This window comes from Erigeron canadensis, chromosome 5, assembly GCF_010389155.1.
Source record: "Erigeron canadensis isolate Cc75 chromosome 5, C_canadensis_v1, whole genome shotgun sequence".
In the NCBI taxonomy this organism is placed as follows: Eukaryota; Viridiplantae; Streptophyta; class Magnoliopsida; order Asterales; family Asteraceae; genus Erigeron; species Erigeron canadensis.
This window is the reverse complement of record NC_057765.1, coordinates 6,987,529-7,002,627: the sequence shown is the minus strand read 5'-3', so window position 1 is coordinate 7,002,627 and position 15,099 is coordinate 6,987,529. Positions and strand designations below refer to the sequence as shown.

The 15,099-nt window shown below is 34.0% G+C and overlaps 3 protein-coding genes across 3 annotated transcripts; 2 read left to right on the top strand and 1 right to left on the bottom strand.

Annotated features, from left to right (window-relative positions):
- Positions 1 to 287: 287 nt before the first annotated feature.
- On the bottom strand, positions 288 to 5,235 carry LOC122600045 (pentatricopeptide repeat-containing protein At4g21190). Its single transcript, XM_043772693.1, has 2 exons — positions 5,116 to 5,235; positions 288 to 1,501 (listed from the first exon to the last, which is right to left on the bottom strand). Exon 2 carries the CDS (start codon positions 1,488 to 1,490, stop codon positions 717 to 719), a length of 774 nt encoding a protein of 257 aa, XP_043628628.1. The 5' UTR covers positions 1,491 to 1,501; positions 5,116 to 5,235; the 3' UTR covers positions 288 to 716.
- On the top strand, positions 2,455 to 4,669 carry LOC122601102 (mechanosensitive ion channel protein 10-like). Its single transcript, XM_043773875.1, has 4 exons — positions 2,455 to 3,770; positions 3,861 to 3,984; positions 4,084 to 4,377; positions 4,481 to 4,669. The coding sequence occupies exons 1-4, from the start codon at positions 2,455 to 2,457 to the stop codon at positions 4,667 to 4,669; spliced, it is 1,923 nt and encodes a 640-aa protein (XP_043629810.1).
- Positions 5,236 to 7,353: 2,118 nt separating the features above from the next.
- Positions 7,354 to 13,942, top strand: LOC122600635 (DNA replication licensing factor MCM6). Its single transcript, XM_043773382.1, has 17 exons — positions 7,354 to 7,540; positions 8,021 to 8,296; positions 8,738 to 8,900; positions 8,988 to 9,181; positions 9,267 to 9,462; positions 9,565 to 9,642; positions 9,775 to 10,004; positions 10,091 to 10,205; positions 10,796 to 10,870; positions 11,223 to 11,363; positions 11,460 to 11,663; positions 12,055 to 12,216; positions 12,319 to 12,374; positions 12,688 to 12,812; positions 12,885 to 13,001; positions 13,376 to 13,506; positions 13,584 to 13,942. Exons 1-17 carry the CDS (start codon positions 7,461 to 7,463, stop codon positions 13,722 to 13,724), a joined length of 2,484 nt encoding a protein of 827 aa, XP_043629317.1. The 5' UTR covers positions 7,354 to 7,460; the 3' UTR covers positions 13,725 to 13,942.
- Positions 13,943 to 15,099: the final 1,157 nt, after the last annotated feature.

Sequence of the window (15,099 nt, the reverse complement as noted above, 5' to 3'; positions counted from 1 at the left end):
CGGCTTTCAAATTGATACAAGTATGGTAGTAATTCCTGAGTCTTGAGTTGAAAGGTAGTCCCAGTTATCGACGTGAACTTATGGTGCAAGGCATTGAGTTTAGACCTGTATACACACAGTGGCATCATAAATCAGCCATGTGAATTTCAAGTCAAGTATCGGTATGAAGGCTGGTGAGGGAGAAGTCCATACTGGGCATACTGGCCTCATACCTCACCAAGACTTTGTGCTTCAAGTCCAGACTCAAACAAGTGCATATGGATGTCTGCAGCTCAAAGAAAATGAAAGAGGGAAAAAAGATATCCATATTGTCCAACATTAGCTAGGTTGTTCCAACTTCCAATACATATCATGACATGACACCAGACATCATATACCTATCGATCTTATTGTTTACACAATCAGTAGACAAACATGTCACGATCAAACCAAATGGGTAAACTGGAAAAAGACCAGATCTTTGGAAAATTCACTAAGGCTACCTGATTTGCTATATGCCTTTCAAATGTCAACCTGGCCCATGCCACAAAAACACTTTCGGACTTACTAACTATCCATCTTACTAGCCGGGCTCTGAAGACTTGCGTACGAGTAACCTGAAAAACTTGTACATCCATAGAATCATAATTAAAAGCCGGTTTCTTCTAACTTAAGAGTTTTTTTTCAAATCTTTGAAGTAAGTGAACTCCCTTGTCACGACACTTGTTCTGCCTCGTCTATCTTTTCTTTGAGGTTCTTGTAGATTTCTTAGGCGACGATGGCTCATTAGATAAACTCTTATATTTCTCCAACAATCTTTCTTTCTCTTCAATCATCCCCAAAATCTCATACGCATCACCTACTTTCTTCACTATCTTCTTATCCCTCGGCTTTCTATCATACGCTTCTAATCCTTTAAAAAGCTTAACCACCCGCTCAAACATCTTGTTTCTGTAATATACGGATATCATCTGGTGGCATAGCTGCCATGGGACCGAGTGCAAGTCCACGGAAAGTTTCTTAACCCATACCTCATGTGCTTCCTCTATTCTATGATCCATATCCAGTGCCCGAATCAACTGCCCGTATGTTCCCAACGTCGTCCCTTGACCTTTACTCAACATCCATTTTATCACATGAATAATTCTATGCCATTGATGTTCTTTCTCAAGACCAATTAATGCGTGTTTCAAAGGCCCGATCGGGAAGTCTTGTTCCCACGCTACCCATGCATCAAGAGCATTGTATACAGATTCCTTACTATCGTCAAGATCCGTCAAGATTTTAACCAAGAAGTTTACTTTATCCCTTCTTGACACATTCTCGCCTATATGGCGTTTAGATACAGGTTCACCCAGGTAATGATTCTCGCCTGTTGGGTCTACATTTCTCTGTATGGGTTTTTGATCTTGCACAAAGGCTCGATGGCTGTGACGAACAGCTTGAACCCGGATGGTTCCAAGAGGACTAATTTGTCGAACAAGTTTAGTGATCATTGCCGATCTCCACATCGCAATCAGTCCTGCGATAATGACCTAACGTTACAGCGGGAAACAGAACAACATTTAAAATGACATTCTAAAGTCCATAAAACAAGAGCGAGTTCAATGTGATCATATATTATTTGCAATAAAAAAAGTTCGCAACTATAATTCAAATACAAATTCTGAAAAAGCAAAAAACAAATAAAGATTACTAGCTTATAAAATTTTCCATGCTTGAAATATATTCTGTAGGGTGTATTCCTTACGGGTGGTAATGAGCCTAGCGTGGGAACATGGTTCGAGGTTTGCATACTGCCGGTTTAGATGTCATTGAAGAATTCCAGGCCATCTAAGAACTAAAAACTAACTCACCATTAAAAAACAATACAAAAAACAAAAAAACAAATATAGGCTTGGCATTTTATCGAACACCTGATATGCATTAGAATAACCACCAAACAAACAGTTATTCAATCATAATCACATCTGTTAGAATGAGATAGCGTATGGGGAGAAGTGGTACCTGATTCTTTCGGCTTTTAGGTTGCGAAAATAATCAACCAGCTGCTGAGAACCTATGTAGTTGTTATTATTTTGAGTTGTTTTGTAAAAGTTCAATTAAATTTTTCTTTGACAGTCGAAAGTAAAAATAAAAAAAATTGGATCATAGATGAAGTCAAATTGGACCAACAGCGTAAATATGAAAAATGAGGGATCATTAAGGAAATCTGTGCAAACCAACCGGGGCCATTTGTGTAATTTACTCTTATTTATATTATCATGTACAGATCAGATGCACAAAACAACAGCACCAAGCAACTACTTGAATCATTGACTTTAAAGCTTACTTGTGTTTCCTAATATATCCACTGTCGAGTTAGAACCTTAACATTTTACGGTGTGAGGGATTTTTTTCCATTCGAAAGTCACGTGTAAAAAGAAATAAAAATACGGAGCAATAGAAAGTAAATTAATAATTTTGTTCATTAAAATGAAGATGGATAGTGGTGAAGTTAGAGTAGAGATTCCTGCAGGTGCCGACTGCAAAAACTCTATTTCTGGCAACCACCCAAATAATATAGAGGATGTTGTTCATTTACATGATCATGATCCACCAGATTCAGGTCTCAGATCAAGGAAAAAAGTACCCGCACTTACGGCTATAGCAGAGATGCCAAAGACTAATCTAATTACCACTACGTCCCAGTCACAGCTTCAAGCAGAGGAGGATGCTGGCCAGCTGAAGCCAAAATCTAGATTCAATGAACCAGCAATTCCTAGCGAGGAGAATATTGTTAAAGAAAATGTAACCGCTTCTGCTTTTGAAATGTTAGAAACTCCGAAAGCAGCCGCCTCTCCTGTAACACCTAGAACACCTATAATGGCATCACCAAGCAAAGCTAATGATGATAATGATGAGAATGGTCATTATCCTACACGAAAAAGACCTAAGAAAATAAAGGTTCTGTTTATTATTGAGTTCAGTTTATTTGTTTGCATTACGTTGGTTTTAATTTTAAGCACAACTATGAATATGTTAGAGGATAAAGAGATTTGGAGTTTAGAATTATGGAAATGGTGTGGTTTTGGATTGGCAATTTTCAGTGGCCGTTTATTCTCAATGTGGTTGATGAATATCGTGGTTTTTTTTATTGAAACAAATTCCTTACTTAGAAAGAATGTTTGGTATTTTGTTTATACTGCACATAAGAGCTTTTGGGTTTTTATTTGGTTAGGTTTAATTCTACTAACATGGGTGCTTTTGATTGTCCAAGGTGTCACTAGATCAAGTGACACAACCAAGGTTCTAAATTATATCACAAGGGGGATTGCCTCTACACTAGTTGTTGCTGGTGCATGGATACTCAGAACTATAGTTGTAAAGTTCTTATATGCTTCATTTTATGAGAAAAGATTCTTTGAAAGGATTCAGGAAAATATCTTCCATCAATACATACTTCAAACCCTTTCAGTGCCACCATTGATGGAGCTTTCGGAAATGATTAATGGTTCTAGGTTAGTAAGTTGCAGGGGATCGAACGTTATTGATGTAAAGTTCAAAGAAAAAACTGTTATTGATGTGCAAAAGCTCCAGAATATGAAACGTGGAAGTGTATCTGCTTGGACAATGAGTAGGTTAATAAAAATCGCATCTCAGTCTGGCTTTTATACAGTTCCGGACACACTTGATGAAAGTGAAGATTTGATAAATCCGGATGAGCAAAACAACAGAACTATCACCAACGAATGGGAGGCTAAAGTTGCCGGTCATCTTATATTTAGAAATGTAGCTAAACCCGGATACAAGTAAGATTTGTCTAAATTCTGTTTGTTGAAATTCAAGTCCATCATTTGAACCATCTTTTACTTTGATCATTTATGAATAATATGAACTAGGTACATCGAAGAGGAAGATCTTTTGCGTTTTATGATCAAAGAGGAGGCGGATGTGGTGTTTACATCAATAGGAAGAGCAGAGGAAAGTGGAAGGATTAATAAGAAGTCCGTTATGAATTGGGTGGTACTTACTCTGTCAAACCTTTACCATTCATTTAGAACAAAATCATATTTTGCTGTCAAAATTATTTCCATTCCCTTGAAGTTTCATCTTGGTTTTCAGGTGAGCATGTATATGAAGAGTAAATTTCTGGAGCATTCTCTAAATGACATTAACGGAGCCATAAAAGAATTAAACAAGTTTGTAACTGGGCTTTTGATTATAGTACTCATAATCCTTTGGGTAATACTCATGGGTATTGTTGCAACAGAAGTGTTGCTTTTCATTTCATCTCAATTCTTACTAGCTGTTTTCACATTTGGGAGCTCTGCTAAATCAACATTTGAAGCCATGATATTTGTGTTTGTGAAACACCCATTTGACGTCGGTGATCGTTGTGTCATAGATGGTGTACAGGTAGGTAACTCACTGTAGCTAATTTACCTACAACAGTTTAGTTTTAAATACAATGCCAAGTTATTCTGCTTTATTATTTATTCAACTGAATCTAAACCTATAGGTTGTCGTTGAAGAAGTGAGCATATTGACTAGCGTCTTCCTGAGATATGACAATGAGAAAATTTACTATCCGAATTCAATATTAGCTACAAAATCCATCAGCAATTTTAACCGGAGTCCAGAAATGAGGGATATCGTGGAGTTTGATTTGGATGCTTCCACATCAGTTGAGAAAATATCACAAAGGTAGATACAAAATAATGCTAACAGCTATTGGCAAAGAAAAACATAAAAACACATCCATTAACGATGCGTTGACAAATAAAACAAAATCTATTGACAATCTACATCCATCACAAGTTTGAGGCAGGAATTTCAGTATATCATCATCATCGGTGTGGAGGGATGTTTTGTTATTTTGGACAAAAAATTCTTACTTTCAAAAAAGTTCAAATATCCCGTAATAAAACTGATAATTCTTCATTCACCCCCAATTAACATGCCACCATGTATGCATCAATTAATGGTAAATCTAACAACTAACTCGGGGCATTCAAAAAAACAAAAACATAAAACAAATATAGGCTTGGCATTTTATCAAACACCTGATATGCATTGGAATATAACAACCAAACAAACAGCTATTTAATCACAATCGGATGGTAGAATGAGATGGCGTATGGGGAGAAGTGGTACCTGATTTTAAGCGGGTTTAGCTTGCAGAAATCATCAACCGGCTGCTGAGATAATTTTTCTTTGCCTTCAGTTAAAGTGACTTTTAGCTTGGTTTTAGCTTGCAGAAATCACCAACCGCTGAATGTTTTAGCCAATTTATTTATTTAAAGCGTGTACATAAATATTTACAACTACACTTTGTAATTTTATTAGCTATTTGTTTAATTTTTAAATATTAAAACTTTATTCAAATTAAAAGTTAATCAGCGTTTGATTTTGAAGCTTAATTTTTAAATAATACTTAAAGCTAGTTACATCCAAACAAAATTTTTAACACAATTAAAAGTTAAATCTTCCAAAAAGTTCATGAAAAAGTCTTACCAAACATCAAACATGTCTTAATAGTTTTATACTTAGCATAAAATTTAATTTAAATATTAAGGATAAAGCATTCTTATACACGTAGCTAATGTTTTTTTTATTTATGGTATGTTGTGTACTTAAAAAAAAATTAATGACAAACTCTTACTAACACCTATATTACTCGTAAATAATTATATATATGTCCATATGATGAATTAATCTGTTGACATATAATCCAATATATTAACTGGACTAACCTCATATTGATTAAAGTGTCTATTTAAATTTATATTGTTTATGTAAATTAAGATGTATTGTTGTTTATGTTATATGCTAAATGAACATAATGTAAAAGAAAAATATTAAAATTATTAACTTTATTGATTAGTCTATTAATAACTATATTGATTAGTCATTTATATTAGGGATGTGCACGGTTTGGTCTAAACTGGCTAAACCGTTTAAACCGAAATAATTGGACGGATTGGTCGGGTTAAAATCAAAAACTTAGACCATCGGTTTGCCTTTTTCATAAACCGTCATTATGGTTTGGTTAGTGGTTTTAGACTATTATCGAACCGATTTAACCAAGCCGGACCATTTAATTATATTAATATATATATATATATATATATTAAATATTATAAATTATAATTAATATATTATTAGTTAACTTGAAAATATTCAAATGCTAATCTTAACTTTTTCAAAGATATTTTGTGAAAGATTGATATTAATAAGAAGGATTCAAAAGTTTGTTGCTGTTTGAAAATACACATTTTATTTTCAGTTATTTATTTCTAATTATTATTTTCAAAATACTTTGTGTTTCAAGTATTTGTGAAACACTTGCAATTTGGTATTTTTAAAAGCTTTTATATATTAAATGTCAAAAGTATGATAACCGTTTATCCAGACCAAACCAAACCGGTTAATTGGTTTTGGTCGGTTTGGTTTGACATAACAATTTGGACGAGTTGGTTTTAAAAATCGTCAAACCGTTTACATTGGTTTGGTTAAAATTTTTAGCAAAAACCGACCAAACCGGACCACGCATATCCCTAATTTATATATGCGACTTTTTTTTAGTTTAGACATTTTTTACAAATTAGGTCATAAACAAACACATGTATAGTTTCTTGTATATCAATTAGGTTAGTAAGACCACATCTAATGGTTAAGTTATTGGTTAAAAGTTTTTTATTTAAAAATATATCCATCAAATTATTGTGATCATGGTTAAACTTTAATAAAAAAAAAGGTTTAATTATGAAAAAAAAAAAGAAAGGGAGTGTAAATATTTTCTAAAGGTTTAATATTCCTCAATGGGAAATAGTAAGAGCATTATAAGAAGCTTTATTAGAAATGATCGCATTTAAGGGGATTATGTATGTTTACTAAATTTAAAGGTTTAATTTATAATATTTTAAAAGAAAAAATTGCACATAATTGTATCTAATATAGATATAACCTGTTGTCGAGTTGACTGCCGTATATATCATTTTACCTTATATTATAAGAACTATAGATCCACACTCTATTACTCACGTTAAATCATTTCTGTATATTGTTCATTTGGATGTTCATGTGGTGTCTCAAATACTAATTGCTAACTATTAACTACTAACTCCTTGTAAAAAAAAAAAACATTTTTTTTCCTAAATTAATTTTTTTTAATAAGTTGGATACCGTATAAACTCATTAGGGCCCAAATTTTTGTTACATATACAAATTTAGTTATAAATGACGGGTCATGTAACCCACTTTGCACAAGCCCAAAAGCCCAAACTATGAAAGATGGCGGGAAATACTTAAGAAGATGGCGGGAAACCCTTAAAGCCCACTACTCATCAATGGCGGGAAACCCTTCAGCCACTAGTACTCACTCATCATCTTCCCTAGCAGATAGAAATTCACAAAATTCCTTCTGATCTGGTTTAATTTTTCTTCAAAATCATCAATTAATCAATCGATCAAATCAAAATAGAATAATAAAAACAGAAATGGATTCATTTGGAGGCGCATATTTCACCGATGAGAAAGCAGCCAAAGTCGAAAACATCTTCCTTGAATTCCTCAAAAAGTATTTATCATTTTTTCCTTCCTTCTTTTTTTTCCCTTTATTTGTATATTTTAATCCTCAAGAAAAAGGGTTTTTTCTTCTTTTAAAGTTTCCATCTTGTTGTTGTTTGATATATATATATGCACATATGTATATGTGGTTGTTGTAGTTATCAAATTTCTCAAAAAAGTATTAATTAATTTTCTCTTCTTCTTGTTTTTTGATTTTGTATATTTTAATCCTGAAGAAAAAGGGTTTTTTCTTTTCCTTAAAAGTTTCCATCTTGTTATTTGATATATATATATTTGGTTGTTGTAGTTATCAAATTTCTCAAAAAGTATTAATTAAGTTTCCTTCCTTGTTGTTTTTTGATTTTGTATAAAAATAATCCTGAAGAAAAAGGGTCTTTTCTTATCTTTAAAAGTTTCTATCTTGTTGTTTTTTGATATATATAGATATATAGATATAATGATGATATGTATATATATTTCGCTGTTGTAGTTATCGAATAGAAGGTGGGAATTCGGCATACTACGAGTCAGAAATAGAAGCAATGACACCAAATGAATCAAACACAATGTTTATTGATTTCTCACATGTAATGAGGTTTAATGATGTTCTTCAGAAAGCCATTTCTGATGAATATTTGAGATTTGAACCTTACTTGAAGAACGCTTGTAAGCGATTCGTTATGGCACTCAAACCCACTTTCATTACTGATGATAATCCTAATAAAGATATCAATATTGCCTTCTTTAATCTCCCCATCATTAAAAGGTCTAATCTTTTTCTTCTTCTTTCATTTTTATTAAGTTGTTTATCTATTTTTGTAATTTTAGGCTTTTGAAACCGTAGGGTGCGTTTAATTGTAGAAAATTACGAGTGTTTTCTAGAAAGAATCTTAAGGGAAACATGGAAAACAGAAAACGTGCTCAAACAGAAAACAAGAAAACAGGAAACTTGGTTTTCTAGCTTATAACTAGACTTGGAAAACTCATTTTTGTTGTTTGTTTTTTTACTATTCTTCATTCTAGAAATGAAAAACTTTACATGTTTTCTACTTGACAACAAAATGAGTTTTCAACGTTTCTAGGGTTTTCTTTGAGAGTTGGAAATGGGAAATTAGAAAAAGTTTTCTATAACTAAACGCAACCTTGATAATATATAAAATTAGATATTTCTTTTTCCTAATATATGATGGGTGGTTATATGGTACAGATTGAGGGAATTGAGTACATCTGAGATAGGTAGATTAGTATCGGTAACAGGCGTGGTGACTCGAACGAGTGAAGTTAGGCCCGAGCTTCTTCAGGGTACTTTCAAGTGTTTGGAATGTGGAGATATCATAAAGAATGTTGAACAACAGTACAAGTACACCGAGGTTCGAATGTTTTTTTTTTTTTTAATATATGGTTTCAAAAAACAAGTTTATGTTTGCTTAATGGGTGTATTGTATATGTGTTTATAGCCCATGATATGTATGAATGCTATGTGTGCAAAGAAAGGATTCTGGACACTTCTTAGACAAGAAAGTAAATTTGCCGATTGGCAGAGGGTTAGGATGCAGGAAACATCCAAGGAAATACCTGCAGGGTCGCTTCCCAGATCGTTAGATGTCATTCTTCGGCATGACATTGTTGAACAAGCTAGGGCTGGTGACACGTATGTAAACTGTGCAACATTGTTCTTGCATCCCTGTTTTGTACTACAAATGGAAACTTGTACTCAAGGCTTGTGTTTTTTGCAGGGTAGTTTTTACTGGTACCGTGGTCGTGATACCAGACATTTTGGCATTGGCGGCTCCTGGTGAGAGAGCTGAATGTCGCAGAGAAGGTGGTCAACGTAATACCACTGGTGCTGTCCAAGAAGGTGTTAAAGGTCTACGGGCTTTGGGAGTTAGAGACCTTTCTTATCGGCTTGCATTTATTGCCAATTCAGTACAGGTTTTCACTCCAACTTCATACTTTCTTTTACTAGTATCTTTCTTTGTCACATTTGCTATGGCATTATATATTGTTGGGTTATAACTTTGATTATTTATACAGATTTGTGATGGCAGAAGGGATGCTGACATACGAAATAGGAAGAGGGATGCTGAGGATGGTGACACACCGGATTTCTCGGTTGGTGTTCTTACACCTTTATGTTTTACTACTCATTCATAGTATTATAAAGGTTTAAGTTATAGATTGTTCGTTTGAGCGGTTCGTTGCAAAGCTTGTACTTAAAATAGTTTCTTATTTTATATATTTCAGGCAGAGGAGTTAGCAGAGGTTAGGCAAATGAGGAATACTCCCGACTTCTTTAACAAGCTTGTTGACAGTGTTTGCCCTACTGTTTTTGGTCATCAAGACATTAAACGGGCAATCTTGCTTATGCTTTTGGGCGGGGTTCACAAGTTTACACATGAAGGAATCAACCTCCGGGGAGACATAAATGTTTGTATTGTTGGGGATCCCAGCTGTGCCAAGTCTCAGTTTCTCAAGTATTCATCTATCACAACTTATATCCTACAGCTTATATTATACAAAGTTTTAGGTTTCAAATTTCTTTCTCCTTGTTTCTTTGCAGGTATACCACAACTTTAGTTTCAAGATCTGTGTACACGTCTGGGAAATCTTCATCTGCTGCGGGTTTGACCGCAACTGTTGCGAAAGAACCAGAAACTGGAGAGTTTTGTATCGAGGTACTCTTCTGTCATTTTTTGGTTGTGAATTAGTGATTGAATTAGTCAATTGTATCACTACTAAAAGTATTTATTTATTTTAATGGTAGGTGTCTATGTAAATAACGTAACCAATTTAGGATTATTTCGTCCAATTATATAATAAATTTGAGTAGTGAATTATAATGGCATGGATATTGTCACACGTTATTGTGCAATTGATGAACAAGTTTAAGGTAGATTACAAAGCCCCCGGCCTGAAAGATACAATCATCTCTATAGTTCATCAGTTTACACACTGCATGGAATTACAAGATTTTAGCTGAACACAGAACACTTGGAACAAGTTACTAAGGTTGATGTACATTGTGTCTTTAGTAGTGTAATCAATGCCTGTGATTGGTAGTTTGAATAGCAGTTTTCTTTGACGAATACCAATTTGAATGTGAAGACTTAGCTGCACTTGATGTTTTTCTTATTGACCTTTTGGCTAACTTTTTTGTTTTGAATTGGCAAACAAACTACTGTACTGATCACTCGAAGTAGGGTTGAAATCTTCATATTAGCTGTAAATATCTGGATATGGTAAAATCATTACTTTATGTTCTCAGGCTGGTGCTCTAATGCTTGCTGACAATGGTGTCTGCTGCATTGATGAATTTGACAAAATGGATGTTAGAGATCAGGTAATCATCTCAGCTCTGGAATCTCGAGAGTTACTGTTTGATTATGTGTAAAGATGGTAGTTTAGACCCGCTTATGAATGGGCTGTTGTGGCTTGTGTTTTACCTAAAATGGGACAAATAAAAATAAGTTGCTTAAAAGTGAAACATGTCAAAGGGAATGAAAGTGACTTATCATTTCCAAGTGTACATGTTAACTCGATTTATACTTTTTTGATCTTTTATAAAATATGACATGTTTCATCCAGAATCCATTTCTACCTATTGCCAACTTGTCCTATCCGTCTACTGCTATGACTTCTGCATATGCAATGCCTTAATGTATTACCATCTGATGTTTATATCATTTTAAAAGGTTGCTATACATGAAGCTATGGAACAACAAACAATTAGTATTACAAAAGCAGGAATTCAAGCAACACTTAATGCTAGAACATCAATTCTGGCTGCTGCTAATCCCACAGGAGGCCGCTATGACAAGTCCAAACCATTAAAGGTTGAAATTAGCTTCTACCTGATACTATGTGCTATACATCTTTGATTATCTCCTTTATGAATTCGGGGGCATTAAGAAGTTTGAATTACTTTGCAGTACAATGTTGCTCTTCCCCCAGCCATTCTTTCAAGATTCGACCTGGTATATGTCATGATTGATGACCCCGATGATACAACGGATTACCATATTGCCTCTCATATTGTGAGGGTGCATCAAAAGCGTGAAGAGGCTATTACTCCGACCTTCACTACAGCACAACTAAAGCGTTATATTGCAGTTGCCAAATCTAAAAAGCCAAAGGTTTGATTTTGGTTCCCATTGATTTCATATTACTAGAGATTGTAACTTTGACCTCTTTGTTAAATGGGTCAATCCATCTTAGGATTTATCTCAAACGTGTTGGGTGTAAAATATAAAAATATACATTAAAGTTCACTGAAAACAGAACAGGCTGAGAGTTGCCCAAAATCTGGTGTAATTGCACACAATCCCAACTCATTTTATTCTAAAATGAGTTTATTAAGATTATATTGTTCTTATGGGTAATTTCATCTATATGGGCATTCTGACCTGTTACCTTACACCACAACCTGTCTACTATGTTACCTCTACTTTTGTACAATTGGTTTGGACCTTTTTTAACTTGCTGCATTAAATAAATGGATAATCTGACCAATCAGAATAAATGCAGCTAAATGCAGAAGCCAGACAAATGTTAGTGGATTCTTATGTCGCTCTTCGTAGAGGTGATACTGCTCCAGGAGGTAAAGTCGCGTATCGCATGACAGTCAGGCAGTTGGAGGCATTAATCAGACTATCTGAGGCTATTGCTCGATGCCACCTGGATGATGAGGTACCCTTTATAGTAGAAGAGAGAACTTTCAATATTTTCCTCTTCTAATTCTTGCTTGGACAGCAAGGTTAATTAGCTTTAACCTTTTGTGTTGTGTTTCAGGTTTCCACACGCCATGTTCGTTTAGCAACAAGACTCCTAAAAACTTCAGTAATCAGGCATGTCAACTATATTGATAGATGTAGAGTAACATTAGAGGTGGCAAAATGGGTGGATTGGCCGGGTTATGTTATTCGGTTAACTTGAAACACTTCTTTTGGGGTCAACATTTGTATAAATGAGTACTTCTTAAACATGATCACATAAAGTACGCGCTATATTAGTTGTGAGCAAATTTTATTGGTTGGTGCCTATTTCATTAAATAGAAGTATAGCTTTACCAGAATACACCTGTTCATAACTAAAGAGTCAAAATTGTCATCTCTAAATATCTTCAAAAAAGGGTCACTAATTATGCCTGGCAACTTGCAGTGTGGAATCAACTGAGATAGATTTGACAGAGTTTCAAGATGAGAATCAAGAGGATGGTGATGTTGGTGAAAATGGTGAAGCTGAACCAAGTGGTGCCCATGCTGACCCCGCCACAGAGCAGCCAGGTTGGTAGTTTCCCTCACTAGTCTATAAGCTTGCATTTCACTCGAATTAATACTTAAATTCTCGGTTAACAGAAAATGCAGAAGGATCCGGAGGGAAGAAACTTGTTATAACAGATGAATACTTTCAGCGTGTAACTCAGGCTCTTGTGATGCGTCTTAGGCAGCACGAGGAAACTGTTGCAAGAGAAGGTACATAACGATAGCCACCTATAGAGGTGGCAAAATGAGTTATTTTGATTTTAGTATGTGATCTTTTATGTGGTTAAAAACAGGCAGGGCCGTGGTGATTTGAAAATCCTTTTATCCAAAACGCATAAATGTTATAAAAAACTAAAGTTCGTGTCATGAATTAAATATACAATGCTTTCTGGCAACTTAGGTATCTCTTGTTAGTTTGAGTTTTTACTTTTGTTTTAACCTTTTTGACCCACTAGATGAAACGTAGCCCAAACAACTCATTTTTAATTGTAAGCATGATTTAAAGTTTTCATATAGCAGAATGGCTTTGCATTGCATTTAAATGATAAGATACTAAGTCATGATATTGATAACGTGTGTTTCAGGGAGTGGGTTAGCTGGTATGAGGCAAAGGGATTTGATACAATGGTACGTAGCTCAGCAGAATGAAAAGAACAACTACAGCTCGGCCGAAGAAGCAAAGGCTGAAATCACCAAGCTTAAAGCTATCATTGAGGTAATATATAGTATGCTTATTATATACATGATTTCTAGAAATACATTGTGTTAAATACAGTACTATGGTCGATGCAGAGTTTGGTAAGAAGGGAAGGCCATTTAATCGTAGTGGATGAAGAGGAGGCAACTGCACAAGGGGATGATGATGGAAATACCAGACGGACCTCTCGAAACAACAGGATTCTCGCGGTGGCACCTAACTATGTTATTGATTGAAATTGATAAATTTGAAGAAGAAATTGTACTACTAGTTTTTTGCTAATTCAAGACACTAGTGAGTTAAGTTTGAGACGATGCTACAGTTATATGAATGAGTTAACCTATGTGTTGTCCCAAATTTTTTATGCCATCCTAAATTTGTAAAAGATTAGAAAAAGAATTCAATGTCGTGACTACTTAAAGATGAGACTGGGTTGTTTAGCTTGTGAATAAAATCTTCAAGTCGATTGAGCCTTTTGATCACGTGTGAAATTATAAGTTTGTTATCAGATGGGTTCTCAGAAATTCTATGGTCCAAATTTTGATTGAATAGATGTTTCAAATAGTGAACTGTACCAGTGTTTTTAATACTCTTACCACAATACACAAATATATCAGCATTCCTTTTCAAATATGATTGAAGTAGAAATTCTATAGTCCAAATTTTGATTGAATGGCCAAATGTTTAAGATATGATCGACGTCGCTAAAATAAAACATTCTTCTTGATCCAAATCTCTATTGTCAGTATGGTGATGCACGAGTAAATGAAATACATTGGTTGATCTTAATCTCTCTTATATATGGTTGTTATATTGGAAGCTAAAACTTGTGAAATACGACATTAAATGTTAATTATTTACTTTTTAAATAAAATACATAGATTTAGTCAAACATTTGTTTGCTTTTGAAAAGCTAGGAAACGGTCTTTTAAGTAGAGTTTGTGTGGCTATAGATGTCATGTACGATTTTAATTGTTATTGTGATTTGTATTTTTGTAGAGCATTTGTCTAATGCTACAATTGCCAACATTGGCTTAATTTTGGAGATCTCTTTTTTGTATCTAAGTTAGTTGTAGTTGCTTTATATCGCCAGTTCTTACTTCTATTGATATATGAGATCATTATTTTGGAGATAGTAACATGAATATATACCTGACATAATGATATAACAACCGACTAATGTAATTATTTGATTTGTATGATGCTATTAATGAGTCGGTATGAATGAGATTTATATGATTTTCGTAAATTTGACTTGTTAACATATATAAAAAGACTAGATTTTAGACCCGTGTTCAACACTGAACACGGGGTTTACAATATTATTATCAATATTAGATCTACATATATTTAAGTCATAAAAGTTTGTAATTTTGAAGATATAATGTTTTAAGTGTTACACTTTGCAAGTTGTAGTACAATAATCATATGTTCGTCACTGTCATTATTAGCTGAGATATATTGATGAAATTGTTTGTCGTATTTATTCCACAAGGCACATGTTATAATAATTTCTCTATTATATAACTTTTTGAAACCAGTTGTACTCATAATGTGATATTATTATGAAAGATAAATTAAGAATTAATATATAAAGATACTTTTGATTAT

Coding starts and splice junctions, on each gene's coding strand:
- LOC122600045 (XM_043772693.1), bottom strand. CDS start 1,490: ATGTGGAGATCGGCAATGATCACTAAACTTGTTCGACAAATTAGTCCT.
- LOC122601102 (XM_043773875.1), top strand. CDS start 2,455: ATGAAGATGGATAGTGGTGAAGTTAGAGTAGAGATTCCTGCAGGTGCC. Junction 3,771..3,860: donor GTAGCTAAACCCGGATACAA/GTAAGATTTGTC, acceptor AATATGAACTAG/GTACATCGAAGAGGAAGATC. Junction 4,378..4,480: donor GTGTCATAGATGGTGTACAG/GTAGGTAACTCA, acceptor CTAAACCTATAG/GTTGTCGTTGAAGAAGTGAG.
- LOC122600635 (XM_043773382.1), top strand. CDS start 7,461: ATGGATTCATTTGGAGGCGCATATTTCACCGATGAGAAAGCAGCCAAA. Junction 8,901..8,987: donor AACAGTACAAGTACACCGAG/GTTCGAATGTTT, acceptor ATGTGTTTATAG/CCCATGATATGTATGAATGC. Junction 13,507..13,583: donor AGCTTAAAGCTATCATTGAG/GTAATATATAGT, acceptor TGGTCGATGCAG/AGTTTGGTAAGAAGGGAAGG.